The sequence below is a fragment of the Saccopteryx bilineata genome, chromosome 11, assembly GCF_036850765.1.
Source record: "Saccopteryx bilineata isolate mSacBil1 chromosome 11, mSacBil1_pri_phased_curated, whole genome shotgun sequence".
Taxonomy (NCBI): Eukaryota; Metazoa; Chordata; class Mammalia; order Chiroptera; family Emballonuridae; genus Saccopteryx; species Saccopteryx bilineata.
In genome coordinates, this window is record NC_089500.1 from 20,047,832 (window position 1) to 20,062,207 (window position 14,376).

The window sequence follows — 14,376 nt, forward strand, 5'->3', positions numbered from 1 at the left end:
AAAAAAAACAAAACAAACAAACAAAAAAACCCAAGTCCTGGCCATTGGTCTGTCTTCCTTGTAGAAATTTGAAGTCTATTATATAGACTTACTTTCTTTTTTCTTTCTTTCATTGTTTTAGAGAGAGAGCAAGCGATTGAGGAAGAGGAAGGAGAGAGAATGAAAAGCCTTAATTTATAGTTGCTTCACTTTAGTTGTTCATCGATTGCTTCTTGTATGTGCCTGGACCGGGGGCCTCAAGCCAAGCCATTGACCTTGGACTCAAGCTAGTGACCTTGGGCTCAAGCTAGTGACCATGCTGAAGCTGGCGATCTTGGGGTTTCGAACCAGGGACTTCAACATTCTGGGTTAATTCTATCCACTGCACCACCGCTGGTCAGGCTTGTATAGACTTTTTAAAGAAGTTTATTCAAGTCATTTGCCCAATTTTATTTTTATAGAAAATTTAGATTTATTTGTTAAGCTATTACAAAGACAAAACAATTATCATTTGAAGTACTTTGAGTAATTCATACCAATTTTATGAGTTCTGCCACAGAAACTGAACCAAGAGGCTAGAAATTAAAGGATATAACCTGAGAGACTAGAACAGAACAGTCTGATGAAAGGAGCAAAAGCTAGTCAGAAGCACTATCGTTAGTATTTGTGGCTGGGATATTTCCAAAGAGGCACCCCACAAATGCCTGAATGAATTAATCTGGGTCCCAAATTAGTAAAAATATCTTTATCCCTGTGGAGTATGAGCACAGGCCAGAATTCCGCTGAGATTTTTGTCTTTCTTTTTAAGAGTAAGGTATCCTTAGGCCGTAAAGGGATGTTATCTTAGACTCAGCCTTTCTCGCATCCAGTCTACCAGCACCTTCAGTGCCTGTACATCTCACCACATGGCCCTGCGAGGTTACAGAAGATGCGAACATTGAAGGCAGGACTTAAAGGTCATAGTTACCACCACTTCTGGTGGTGACAATTTGTTGTCTCAGTATAGTCTGTCTCAAGAAAGAACTGGTTCAGGCAAGTTTTGAAGAAGGAAAAATATTTTTTATCAACACCCACTCCACAGTGGAAAAGGCACCAAGTTCTCTCCTACAATTATGAGCAGAATCCCAAAGCAGCATAAAATCATTTTCAGGGATCAACATCTGCATTCTCAAACTGTCCGGCAATGGTGGGTTCAGGTCTACCACTATCCCATTTTCATAGCCTCTTATTGAATCTTCTGTCTGGCCTCTATCTGTGTTCTACTGGCTGCTCACAGGCTGAGAAAACATTCCTTCTGCTCTCTCTGATGTGGCCTGGCCTTTGGTCGTCAAATGGGGTCATTCTTCTTCAGAGGGGTAAGATGTAGGGATGTCCCCCTGCCTTGGTCCATGTTTCTACATCATATTCTTCTCCATTGTAACCACTCTTCATCCTCGGGATCTGGATGCAAAGTTGGGCATTCACGTATTGCAGTGAACATTGCCTCCAAGGTTGATTTATCACCAGGCTCAAATCTCAATGTAGTAACAGATTCAACATTATCACTGTCTTTCTCTTCTTCATCAGCATCAAATTCTTTTGATTCTTTTCTAAATTTGGTATTCACTGTAACATTACAGATACTCTTGTGGGTAGGTGTTTAGGTCCCTGGGCACTGCATGCCACCTGATGATGGGGTATTCCAGTGAGAATCCCAACCCAGAGCCTTCTCATCAGGCCAGGGGGTTCTCGGCAATGTGGAGTGCTGGCACAAGTCCCTTTCTCGGTGTCTGGCTGCTGCTGCCAGAGCCCCTCAGCTGACCAGGATGGTGGGCAACTTCTGAGTAAACTCACTTCAGTAGCATGGGCCGAGACACACAGAGAGGGACCATTTGCCCAATTTTTAATTGGGTTATTTGTCTTTTATTCAGTTGTAAGAGTTCTTTATATGTTCTGCAAATTCCCTTAAGTAAGTGGTTTGTAAATATTTTCTCATTAAGTGGGTTGCCTTTTCACTTTGTTAATGGTGATCTTGGAAGTACAGAAGTTTTTAATTTGATAAAGTTCAATTTATATTTTCTTTTGCTGCTTTTGCTTTTGGTGTCACCTCTAAAAACTTTCTAACCTACAGTCACAAAGCTGCGGTCCTGTGTTTTCTTGTAAGTTATATAGTATTAGCTTTTACATTTAGGCCTTTGGTCTATTTTGAGTTAAAGTCTGTATACGGTGTGAGGTAGAGGTCCAGCTTCATTCTTTTTTTGCATGTGGATATCCAGTTGTCCCAGCACCATTTGTTGAAGAGACTTCTCTTCCTCTGTTGAATTATCTTGGTGCCCTTGTCACAAATCAATTGATAGTAAATGTGTGGATTTATTTCTGGACTTTGGTTCTAGTCCATTAATCTATATGTCCATACTTGTGCTGTATCACATGATTATATGTCTTGATCAGTGTAGCATTGTGATAAGGTTGAAATCAGGAAATGTAAATCCTCCAATTTTTTTTTTCAAATTGTTTTGACTATTCTGGCTCCCTCCCATTTTCATATGAATTTAGGTTCAGTTTATTGATTTCTGTAAAGAAGACAATTGGGATTTTGATAAGGATTATTTTTAATCTCTAGACCAATTTAAGGACAGTTCCCATTTTAACATTATTGTGATAAAGAGGATATGTGATAAAGGATGTCTTTTCATTTCTTTAGGTCTTCTTTAATTTATTTCAATAATATTTCTCAGTTTTAGGAGTATAAGTTTTTCCCTTCTCTTGTTAAATTTATTCCTAAGTAAGAATGAGACAATGTACAAGCCATTCTGATAGTAGAACTCTACCCTTCAACCCCTCAGATCTATGATATTCTCAAAAGAGATCAGACCAGAAGTTGGATGGAATAGCACAGATATAAACTATGAAAGATGGAGAAGCCAGCTGAAATGTCTTTGTTATGAAGCCCAGTTCACAACTTTAGCTGCACATTAAAATCACCTGGGGAACTTAAAGCTATCCATTAGATGGGACCCTGCAGGTGAGACTCAGTCCTTAGGACTTTGTAAAGTTCTCGAGGTGATTCCAAAGTGTAGCTGAGATTGAGCATTACTGTCATGAAGTATCTGGTGACTGACTCATCTTCTAGTCAGAGACAGTGCTGTGCTAGTAGTAGGTTAAGAATTCATCTACTTAAATGAAAATGAAGTTGTATAATTGCAAATTATTTGGGAACTGCTTTGAGAAACAGTGTGGCATAGTGATTGAATTATCTTATTCAACAATGTGTTTATTTTCTTTTTATTTACCACAAATTATTAGTAAAGCTGTGTAAACCGCCATTCTTCCTAGGCTCTACATAGGTATGAGTCTGTTGTTAACTGCTTTTACCTAAAATATAGTAAGCTTTTCTAATTTATAGGCTCAAATTGGTTGTCATTTTTTTCTCTTAGAAAAAAATTCCTCAATAATATCTGATTATTGCTTCTTGAGTGCCGTCAGAGAAATGGTGGTGTGAGAGATACTCTTAATTATTGCTGCTTTTCTTCAATTATATCTTCTGCAGAGAGATAGACTCCCACATGCTCCCAACTGAGATGCACCCACATGCCCACTAGGGGGCGGTGCTCTGCCCATCTGGGGCATGGCCCCATTGCAACTGGAGCCATTCTAGCACCTGGGATGGAGACCATGGAGCCATCTCCAGTGCCCCAGCCAACTTTTGCTCCAATGGAGCCTTGGCTGCAGGAGGGGAAGAGAGAGATACAGAGAAAGGATGGGGGGGGGGAGGGTAAAGAAGCAGATGGGTACTTCTCCTGTGTGCCCTGGCTGGGAATTGAACCCAGGACTTCCACATGCTGGGTCAATGCTTTACTGCTGAGCCAACCGGCCAGGGCCTAGCCTGTAATTCTTAGATTGGCTGCTGTTTTCTGTCTTTATCATCTTTGTAATTATTTTGACCTATTTTGTCCTTTTTCTTCTTCTGGGAATTTTCTAAATCTATCCTCTTTATCATAAATCCCTTTTTTCTTAGTGTCTATTTTATGCTTTACTGCTTCTAATGTAGACTTTAATTTTGTTGTTACAGTTTTAGTTTACTTCCATTTTTCTCTTCTTGTGGCTTTGGCTCTGCTTTTCTGGAGATGATACCCTTTGGCATGTGTTGAGGATGCCAAGTAGATTTCCAAAGTTATTTCTTCTACAGTTCTTGTAGTAAATGATTTTCAGAAGTCTGCTAAATACATAATTCCTTTTCCCTTATTCTATAGCATTTACAACCCCGTGTTGATATGGCTGTTTTCCATTTAGTCCTCCTTTAACAGAGAGACCTATTCAGATCTAGTGTTTACCAATGAATGTGATATGTGGATTACCCTTGACCCCAATTTCTGTCAACTTGACAATCTGGTCTAATTCCTTTAATAAATCTGGAGTTGGTTGGCAGATTAATGCATAGAGTTCTTAGTACAATTTTTGTGTCCACTGCACATTTGTTTAGTGATAAGCTAAGACAGGCTCTTCCTTCTTCACTCTTCTCTCGAGGTTCCTGGACACTAATCAGATGACGTATACGTGACAACAGACCTCAGGGTTCATTGCTACAGGGCTCCTTGTTTCTTCTTCTGTTATCTCTGGCAATTTTAAATTTTCATTTGTGGAAATCATACCTCTTTAGATTCATTGCACCACCATTAATGTTTTGTCTTTCTGATTCCAATTTTGTTTGTTTATTTGTTTTTAATTCTGGGAATTATGCTTCAAAGCAGTTATAGAAAGAAAATTCTAACATAGAAGGAACTCATTTAGGAGAAGGATGTCTACCCACTTCAAGTTAAAACAGATCTTCCTTTTTTGGAGTCAGAATGAAGATAGCTGGGAAAGGCTGAAAAAGTGTCCTTTTCAGGATCAAATAGGCGTGATGTGGTGAAAACATTGATTATATTGTCAAACAATTCAATGCTTATAGTTAATGAGCAATTTTTGAATAATTTGTCATCTTGACACTAGTTATTGGTGCGTTATGAGTTTTTGGCTTTTCTGTTTTTATTGGAAGATTGAAAGAGGTTTCCTCCAACTACTTTCTAATGTTACATTCTTTTTTTAAGTTTATTTTTATTGTTTTTATTTATCTTTTAAAAAAACATTTTTATTGAATTTATTGGGGTGACCTTGGTCAACATTGTATTTTAAAACATTTCAAACATGCCAAGAATAGTACAAAGAACCCCCATGTGTCCCTTATGTCATGGCCATTCTTGTTTCATCTATACCCCTACTCAATCCCCCGACCCCTAAATATTTTGAAGTAAATCCACAACATAATATTTCATCTATAAATGCTTCTTAGTCATTCTAAAACATTGAGATTGTAGCTCTACAACAGTGTTTTTAAATATCCTCAATGTGCAATGTCATTGGCATACCTAAAAGCTTTAACAACACATGAAATTTTTTTATGTTATGCAGGAAGATTTGATGCGAGAACAGAAGATATACCGTCAATACCTGGCACGGCAGCGTGAAGAAGAAAATGTCCAGGAGAAAGAACTGGACAGACTGTTGGAGGAAGAGAAGGCGAAGAAGTTGGCTGAGAAGGACAAGCAGCTGAAACTTGAAAAGGAGGCGAGGAAACAACTTGTAAATGAGGTCATGACTACAAGAAAACTTCAAGTCCAAGAAAAGTGTAAGGAAATGGTTTATAATTATATTTTAGTTGGGCCTTAATTTAAATTAAGTAGCAAGCAAAATATTTATTGAGTAGGTATTATGTATGAAATACTATGAGGCATGTAAAAAATAATTAAGGCAGGATCCCTGCATTGCAGATTTTGCCTAATTATGACTACATAAAGTATAAATGTATGAAGAGTTTTATATGCCAGCAGACTCTGAGCAGCCACAGAGGAGAGGTTCTCAAGGTCAAAGGAAGAGCATGTCTTTTGAATGGTCCACGTGCCTAGTGGTTATAGAGGACAGTGAGAAGGCAGGGCAAAGACACCTGTCTCCCCCCTTCCTTTGATCTGTCCATCTTTTCTTTCTGCAGGTCTGTCCATATCTCCGTCCCTGCGTACCTTTGCCTGGGTAGTTTTCTCTGCCTGTGATGCTTTTGATCATCAGAAATTCTGGACATACTTCAAGGCAGCTCAAATGTCACCCCCCTTGAGAAGCCCTCTGTGTTACCCTATTCATAATAAATCCTCTCTCTGGGGCTCTCACTGTGTCTTGCTCGTGACTTAGCACCCCATTGTATTCCCTGGGCTTCAAACAGAGCTCGGTTATGAAAGGATATCTTTATAGAGAGGACGAACTGCCACCTCAGACGTCCACCGTTCACGCCCAGCCCAGTAGTGCCCTGGAGGCAGTGGACGGACCGATTGACCGCTAGGGAGCCACCAGACCTCCCACTAGTTGTCTCTGCAAGAGAAAGCTCATCGTGGTTCCATTAATTCTCCACTCCAGATACTACAGCAGCAGTTGAAAATTAAGCCAGTGTTAGCTGGAGTTTTAGGAAAATGAAAACATATAAGCTAAAAAGATCTCTGAACTCACCCATGATAAATATTTTAGACTGTTTTGAGAAAACACAAAATTTAAGTATTTGGGACCATTTATAAACAAGGAAGAAAACCCAATCATAATTCCACCAACCTAGGAATAGTTACTATTCACAATTTTATGCACGTAACTTTCCCTCACAAATCAGGGTCATGTTGTATATATCGTTTTATAGCCTGGACTTTCCACTTATCATAACATTTTTCCAGGTCGTTTTTCTTCGATTGTAAGATTTTTAATGCTGCCTAGAAATCCACTGTAAAAATGAACCATGCTTTATTTTACCTGAACACAACTATGGACCTTCAGATTGTCCTGAATCTTTTTACTACACTTTTAGCCTTGCAAGATACCATCCTTAAGTGACAGAAGACTATTACATTGGTCTTAAAAGCTCTAAAAATAGGGATGTTTTTGGCTTATATATGATTGTTTAAGATAAGTTTCTGTAAGTGGATTTGGGGATGATATGTACATTTCAGAAGTGTGTTGCCTGGTTGTGTTTATTCTTCTGTGAACTCTGTTTTCCTTGTCACTTTTTTCTATTGGGATGCTTCAGTTTTTCTTATTTAATTTATAAAAGTCTTTTATACTCACTTTTTCAACATTTATAATAAATAAAATATTTTATTAACATAAATGGCAATATAACTATTTGTCCTCAAGAAGAGAAAGGTTGAGAACTGTTCCAACAGTGGTAATCTGATTTGAATAATGCTCATTATAGAGTCTCAACAAAAAATGGTTAGGAGGAAGCCTGTGTAGACTGCGGCTCACATGAACCTAAACCCTGTTCTTTCCGCAGTGGGATAACTACTTCTACCTTACGGAACTAAGATCCAGCCCAGGGATTCTAAGCTGTTCTTTCTAAAAATAATGTGGCATTGATGCCCAGATAGGTGTTAACAAGCCTTGTGTGAGAAAAGTCCATTAGCCAAAATTGCTCTTGTCTTTCCCAGTGCAACGGAAAGCGAAGGAACAGGAAGAGCAGGCTCAGGAACAGGAGCGCATTAACAAAGGTCTTAAAGAGCTGGACCGTAATGAGAAGGAGGACTTTGCAAGGTATGGTTTTTTTTTCCTTTATTATCATTTACTACCTATACAAAAGTTTTTAAAAAGGAGACGTGTAACAGAGAGGACAATGTGCCACAATTCTCATGGCCGACGTCATTTTACATCAGTATGGTCACGTGCTATGTAGAGTTTCTGCCAACAATGGGCTGCACTTAGGATGGTGGTTTCATGAGACTATAACAGCGCTCAAAACCCCCGTCCCCTGGTGATGTTGTAGCTGCCCTAATGTGGCAGCACAGCTCAACTCGTTGCTCACGTATTTGTGGTGATGGGCTGCCAGTTGGGTAGAAGTCCTGCAGTCTGTGCTGTGCTGTATCTTTTCTGTGCTTAGCTGTGTTCGGATACACAGACACCAGGCTGGTAGCCCAGTTGTGTAGTCGGCTGTACCACCTAGGTTTGTATGGATGCACTCCGTGATGTTCACACAGCAATGAAATCACTCAAGACTGCGTTTCTCATGTATTCCCGTCTTTAAGACTCATAACTGTATTACGTTTGTCCTAAAAGCTCAAATCAGTTTACAAAATTTCACATTAAAATAAGTACTAACTGTCTTGGTAAAATTAAATTCTATTGCCATTGTATATATTCTGATTATACACATTGGGTATTGAACTGTATGAACATCTTAAAAAATAATATAAATTAGAAACAAACTTTAAAACAAGCACCTAGTGAAATAACAAGATAGTTTTCTCCCTCATGATACAAACCCTGGAAATAGAGTCTGCCACAGGAGTTACACGTACCATAACCTTTATTTCTAATAAAGGCTGATATTAAAAATATGGCTATATATTATAACATGGTACAACAGCTATGGATAACAGTGTGAACTTTCCTCAAAAAATTAATCATGGAACTATCATATTGTAGATGTAAGAAACGTCCAAACCTGTAGACAATTTGCATAAGAGTTTATTTCAGCCAAAACTGAGGACTGTTGCTGGGAAGCAAGGTCTCAAATGCTGCAGAGGACAGTTTCACAGGCTTGTATATGCATGTGGAATACAGGGGGGAAGATTCCCTGAGGGTGGGAGAAAGCAAGGATTACAGGAGCAGTAAGGAGAGGGTGTGCTTATTTAGTTCAAGGGTGTGTTAACCCATGTGCGCAGGCTGTGGCTACCCACCATGACCTGCTCATTTAAGAATTTATGATCAGCCTGACCAGACAGTGGCACAGTGGCTAAAGCATCGGATGGGATGTGGAGGACCCAGATTCGAGACCTCTAGGTCGCCAGCTTGAGCAAGGGCTCATTCTGGTTTGAGCAAAGCTCACCAGCTTGAGACCAAGGTCGCTGGCTCGAGCAAGGGGTCACTCGGTCTGCTGTAGCCCCCAGGTCGGGGCACATATGAGAAATCAATCAATGAACAACTAAGGAGCCGCAGCAAAGAATTGATGTTTCTTGTCTCTCTCCTGTCCTGTCTGTCTGTCCCTATCTGTCCCTCTCTCTGACTCTCTATCTCTGCCACAAAAAAAAAAAAAAAATTTATGATCAGATCACCCTGTGAGATTACTTTCCATAGAATTCCTTTTTCATCAACAATATGATCTACCAGTCTCACTTCTGAGTATATATCCAAAATAATTAAAAGCAGGACCTTAAAGAGATATTTGCACAGTCATGTTCGTAGTAGCACCATTCACAATAGCCAAGAAGTAGAAATAATCTAAATGTCTATTGGCAGATGAATAAACAAAATGTGGCATATGTATACAATGGAATATTAGCCTTAAAAAGGAAGGAAATTCTGAGACATGCTTTAACATGGATGAACCTTGAGAACATTATGTTAAGTGAAATAGGCCAGTCACCAAAATACAACAATTGTATATGATTCTACTTATATGAGGTGCCTAATATAGTCAAATTCATAGAGATAGCAAATAAAATGGTGGTTACCAGGGGCTGGGGGAGGTGAAGAGGTGAGTTTTTATTGTTTGATGGGTATAGAGTTTCAAGTTTGCAAGATTGAAAAGTCCAAGTGATCTATTTCACAACAATGTGAAATACCACTACTGAACTGTACACTTAAAAATGGTTAGGGTGGTAAATTTCACGTTATATATTTTTTACCATGATAAAAAAAAAAATTGCCCTGGCCTGTTGGCTCAGTGGTAGAGTGTCAACCTGGCTTGTGGATGTCCTTGGTTCAATTCCAAGTCAGGGCACACAGGAGAAGTGATCGCCTACTTCTCCACCCCTCCCCTTCTCCTTCTCCTTCTCTCTCTCTCTCTCTTCCTCTCCCACAGCCACAGCTCAACTGGTTCGAGTGCATCAGCTCTAGATGCTGATGATGGCTTAGTGAAGTGGCTGCCTCAGGTTCTAAAAATAGCTTGGTTGGGGCATGAGCAGAGCATCGGCCGCAGACAGGGATTGCTGGGTGGATCCTGGTCGGGCGCATGCGGGAGTCTGTCTCTTTATCTCCCCTCTTCTCACTTGGAAAAGAAGAAAAAAGCAAAATCACACTATAAATTTTTAAATGTGGCTTATATATTAAAATATGGCTTATATATGGAGAAAATTGCCTAGTTTATACTGAACAGAATGGTGCTAACTCACCCACCTAGTCACCAGCAGTGTGAGACCATTGTGGGCCTTTCCTGTAAGGGCCTGGCCCTTTGATAAACAGCAAAGTGGGAAACTGGCAGACCAGCCTTGGAGGGGAATGAGAGAGCAGATGGAAAGAGGCCAAGGCTCTCTCCACATCACAGTAAATATTTTGAAATTTTCCCTCCCTAAAATCAACATTCGTTCTAAGATTATCTTAATTATTCTGTAACGAACACATTATTGAATTTGTCATGTTTCTTCCCTTACTCACCCTGATTTTAATGGGAATTGTAATTTGACTTCACCAATTACATTTAAATTGTAATGTCCTAGCTAAAGCCAAATGCTTTTATAATTTTATACTTTTATACATTTCTAACACCGCAGACGCTCCGGTTTAGTCCAGGAGTATCAGAAGCAGCTTCAGATGCAGATATCCCACCAGCAGCAGGCCCGGGCAGCGCAGAAGGAAGAGGAAGGCCGAGAGTACAAGGCAGGGTTGGCAGCAGACAAGATTTTCCAGGACAAGATCCAGGAGGTCCTGTCCGCCCGCCGAGTGCTGCCCCGGAACGTCCATCCCATGCGGAGGGTGTGCCCCAGTAAGCTTCCACCATAGTTTCGTAAACATCAAAAACATTTTTTTTCAGTCTTTTAATATTTTTAACTACAGTATGCTTATATGTTCCTTTAAATTCATAAACTTCCTTTTTCTCAGAGTCTGGATAATGATACATAATTTTGTTCCTTTTCTAGAGTCCACAGGCTTACAAATGTGAACAATCCACTTCAGATCGCAGTTATTTTCCTAACTCACCCCCACGACTCCCGTTCTTGTTCACTTATTAATCGCTACATTTTCCGTCATCTCTGCCCATACGCCCATTTCCTCTGGCCTCCTTTCCCCTCTCTCATGGACATAAGTCACAATGTTAACAGGGCATTTTTGCAGGCAGAGCTGGGGTGATCAGCCACTTTCATTAAGCCTCTTAGTCATTAAACCAATGTTTACTGAATGCCTCCCATGAGCCAGGTACTGTTCTGGATCCCGGGACCGCAGCAAGAACAGAGGACGCCTTGCTTTCACGGAGCTTATATCCTAGTGGAGGAAGCCAGAAGATGTGTTCAGTGCTATAAAGCAGGAGATGGCGGGAGTGCTATTTTATTTCATTTGCGATGGTCAGAAAAGATGTCTTTGGGCAGCGAATGAGGTTATCTGGGGGGAAGACATCACAGGCAGAGGGAAGAGCCAGTGCAAGAAAGGCACTGGGCAAAAATCTGCTTGGCGCATTTGAGGGTTAGCATCTCTGCCGGAGCAGAGCGAGGAGAGGGTGGCGGGTTAATCAGACAGCCAGTGGGGCCAGATGATGTAGGGATGGGAGCCATGGTAAAGGCCGCTTACTTGGCTATAGGAAGCTGTTACAGGATTTTGAACAGAGGAGCAACATGGTGTGATGTAAGAGGGTTACTGGCTGCTGTGTTGAGAACAAACTTCAGGGAGACAGAAACAGGGATTCAGTTAAGAAACAATCACAGTAACCAGGTGAGGGTGACGGTCATGTCGTAGCAGCTTCCAGGATGGCCCCTAATGATCCTCTCCTTCAATATATCTGCCTTGTGTGGTCCCATCTACCCAGAATCATGCCTTCCCTGTGTAGCCAATGGGATCCTGCAGAAGTGACAGGGTGTAACTTTCAAGTCTAGGTCATAAAAGACACGGCAGCAGCTTCCATCTTGGTCTGTGGGATTGCTCACTCGGAGGCAAGCCAGCCACCCGCCATATTTTAAGGCTAGGATGCGCAAGAAGCCCTCTTGAGAGGCCCGCGGGGAGGCACTGAAACCTCCCACCAAAAGTCTACACAACTCGCCAGCCGTGGGGTCAGCCACACTGGGAGAAGATCCTTAGCCCCCATGCCAGTTGAGCCTTAAGATGACTGTTGCCCTGGTTGACATGCTGAGTACTCAGGCAAGCTGCCCCCAAACTCCTCACCCCCAAAACTGAGAGAGCTAATAAATGTTTATTGTCATTGGTAAGCCACTAAGTGTAGGGGTATTTTGTTAGCTACCCCATTAGATAACTAATATATGTATCTTGGATCATGACAGTATCTGGGACACCGGGAGAGAGATAAGATTCTGGCTGTGTTTTGAAGGTAGGGCCAGTTAGATTTGCTGATGGATGGATGGATGTGTTGAATGTAGAAGTTTGAAAGTCGGTGACTTCTGTACATTTGTTCTGAGCAGCAAATGAGTAAACTTCACTCTTGGGGGGAAACAGTGACATACCTCTCAAGCTGTTCATCTGTAGGTGTTCTCAGCCAAATGAATTAAAAGAAATTAGGAAATTTCAGGGTAATCCCGGCCAATATTCTAGTGGGGATTCTACCCCTGGGTTCTGTTCTGCAAAGCATATTTCATATATCAAAGTGTGTTTTATGGTATACCTTTGGAGATGTTCTGTGAAAGAGAAATTTGGGAAGTCTACACTCTAGATCTCTTTCTTGGAGAAGGAATTTAGGCACATTGAAATATTTGAAGCCTCTGAGAAACCCTCAGTAATGAAACTCAGCTATCTTTGTGTAATCCTCTGTTACCCACACTCGATCCTGAAATCTGACTTTTTATTCTATCTATTAATATACAGAACCCTTTGGGAAACACTCATCCTTCCTCTCCATGCTCACATTATTGAGAGCATCATCCTTCTGGGACATTCTGAGAGGCTTTCTGCAGGATACAGTATTCCTTTCTAGGTAAAACGGTGGCTTTTTTAGCCAATGTGCTATGTAACATTTTGAGACAAATTTATTCTTTTAGACCCACTTTTAACAGCTATATTGAGCTATATTTTCTGTACTGTAAAACTCACCCATTGTAAATTGTTTTTGGTAAATTTAGAGAGCTATGTCATCATAATCCAGTTTTAGAGCACACCACCCCCAGAAGTTCCCTCACCCACGTCTGCAGTCACTCTCCGCTCCTTACCAGCAACCACTCGCTGATCAGCTCGCGGTCTCTACATTTTTGCCTTTTCTTGAAATTTCCTATTAATAGAATTATACAATTTGTAGTTTTTTTTCTGTCTGGCTTCTTTCACTTAGCATGCTTTTGAGGTCCATGTATGATACTGAATGCATTGATAGTTCATTGCTCTTTGTTGTTCTAATATTCCATTGTATGGAGATACCATGTTTCCTTTCTCCATTCACTAACTGAGGGCTGGGTGGGGTATTTCCCGGTATGGCTGCTATGAACATGTTTTATATATTATCTGCATTTTCCTAGTGACTAATGATGTTGAACATCTTTTCATAGACTTATTATTAGCCTTTCATATATCTTGTTTTGTGAAGAGTGTATTCAAATATTCCCCCCATTTTTTTTGTTTTTGTTTTTGTTTATAGAGACAAAGAGAGAGTCAGAGAGAGGGATAGACAGGATCAGACAGACAGGAACGGAGAGATGAGAAGCATCAATCATTAGTTTTTCGTTGCGCGTTGTGACACCTTAGTTCAGGAGTCCCCAAACTACAGTCTGCGGGCTGCATGCGGCCCCCTGAGGCCATTTATCCGCCCCCCCCCCCCCGCACTTCCAGAAGGGGCACCTCTTTCATTGGTGGTCAGTGAGAGGAGCATAGTTCCCATTGAAATACTGGTCAGTTTGTTGATTTAAATTTACTTGTTCTTTATTTTAAATATTGTATTTGTTCCTGTTTTGTTTTTTACTTTAAAATAAGATATGTGCAATGTGCATAGGGATTTGTTCATAGTTTTTTTATAGTCCGGCCCTCCAACGGTCTGAGGGACAGTGAACTGGCCCCCTGTGTAAAAAGTTTGGGGACCTCTGCTCTATCCACTGCACCACCACCTGGTCAGGCAATAGTGTTCTTTTTTCAAAATTGTTTTGGCCTGACCTGTGGTGATGCAGTGGATCAAGCATTGACTTGGAACGCTGAGGTGGCTGGTTCAAAACCCTGGGCTTGCCCAGTCAAGGCACATATGGGAGTTGGTGCTTTGTGCTCCTCCCCCCTTCTCTCTCACTCTCTCTCTCTCTCTGTGTCTCTCTTCTCTAAAATGAAGAAATAAATAAAATAATTAAAAAAATGGTTTTGTCCTAGATAAAATGTCCATGTCATTATTAGGATCCTTTTGTCAATTCCTTCTTTCCTTCCTTCCTTCCTTCCTTCCTTCCTTCCTTCCTTCCTTCCTTCCTTCCTTCCTTCCTCCCTCCCTCCCTCCCTCCCTCCCTCCTT

General features: G+C 40.8%; 1 protein-coding gene and 1 pseudogene across 3 annotated transcripts in view; one reads left to right on the plus strand and one right to left on the minus strand.

The window, feature by feature from the left end:
• The window catches only part of CFAP53 (cilia and flagella associated protein 53), a 29,921-nt gene extending 17,956 nt beyond the window's left edge, over nt 1-11,965 (plus strand). For 2 of the 3 annotated variants that reach the window (XM_066246609.1, XM_066246611.1), the window contains 4 exons: nt 5,410-5,626; nt 7,458-7,560; nt 10,515-10,726; nt 10,881-11,965. In XM_066246609.1, coding sequence (XP_066102706.1) covers nt 5,410-5,626; nt 7,458-7,560; nt 10,515-10,726; nt 10,881-10,903 — 555 coding nt within the window. In that variant the 3' untranslated portion in view covers nt 10,904-11,965. Of the gene's footprint in view, nt 1-5,409; nt 5,627-7,457; nt 7,561-10,514 lie in introns of all 3 variants that reach the window. The other variant, XM_066246610.1, reaches the window with a different exon arrangement.
• On the minus strand, nt 1,126-3,285 carry LOC136315590 (methylosome subunit pICln pseudogene; annotated as a pseudogene).
• Nucleotides 11,966-14,376: the final 2,411 nt, after the last annotated feature.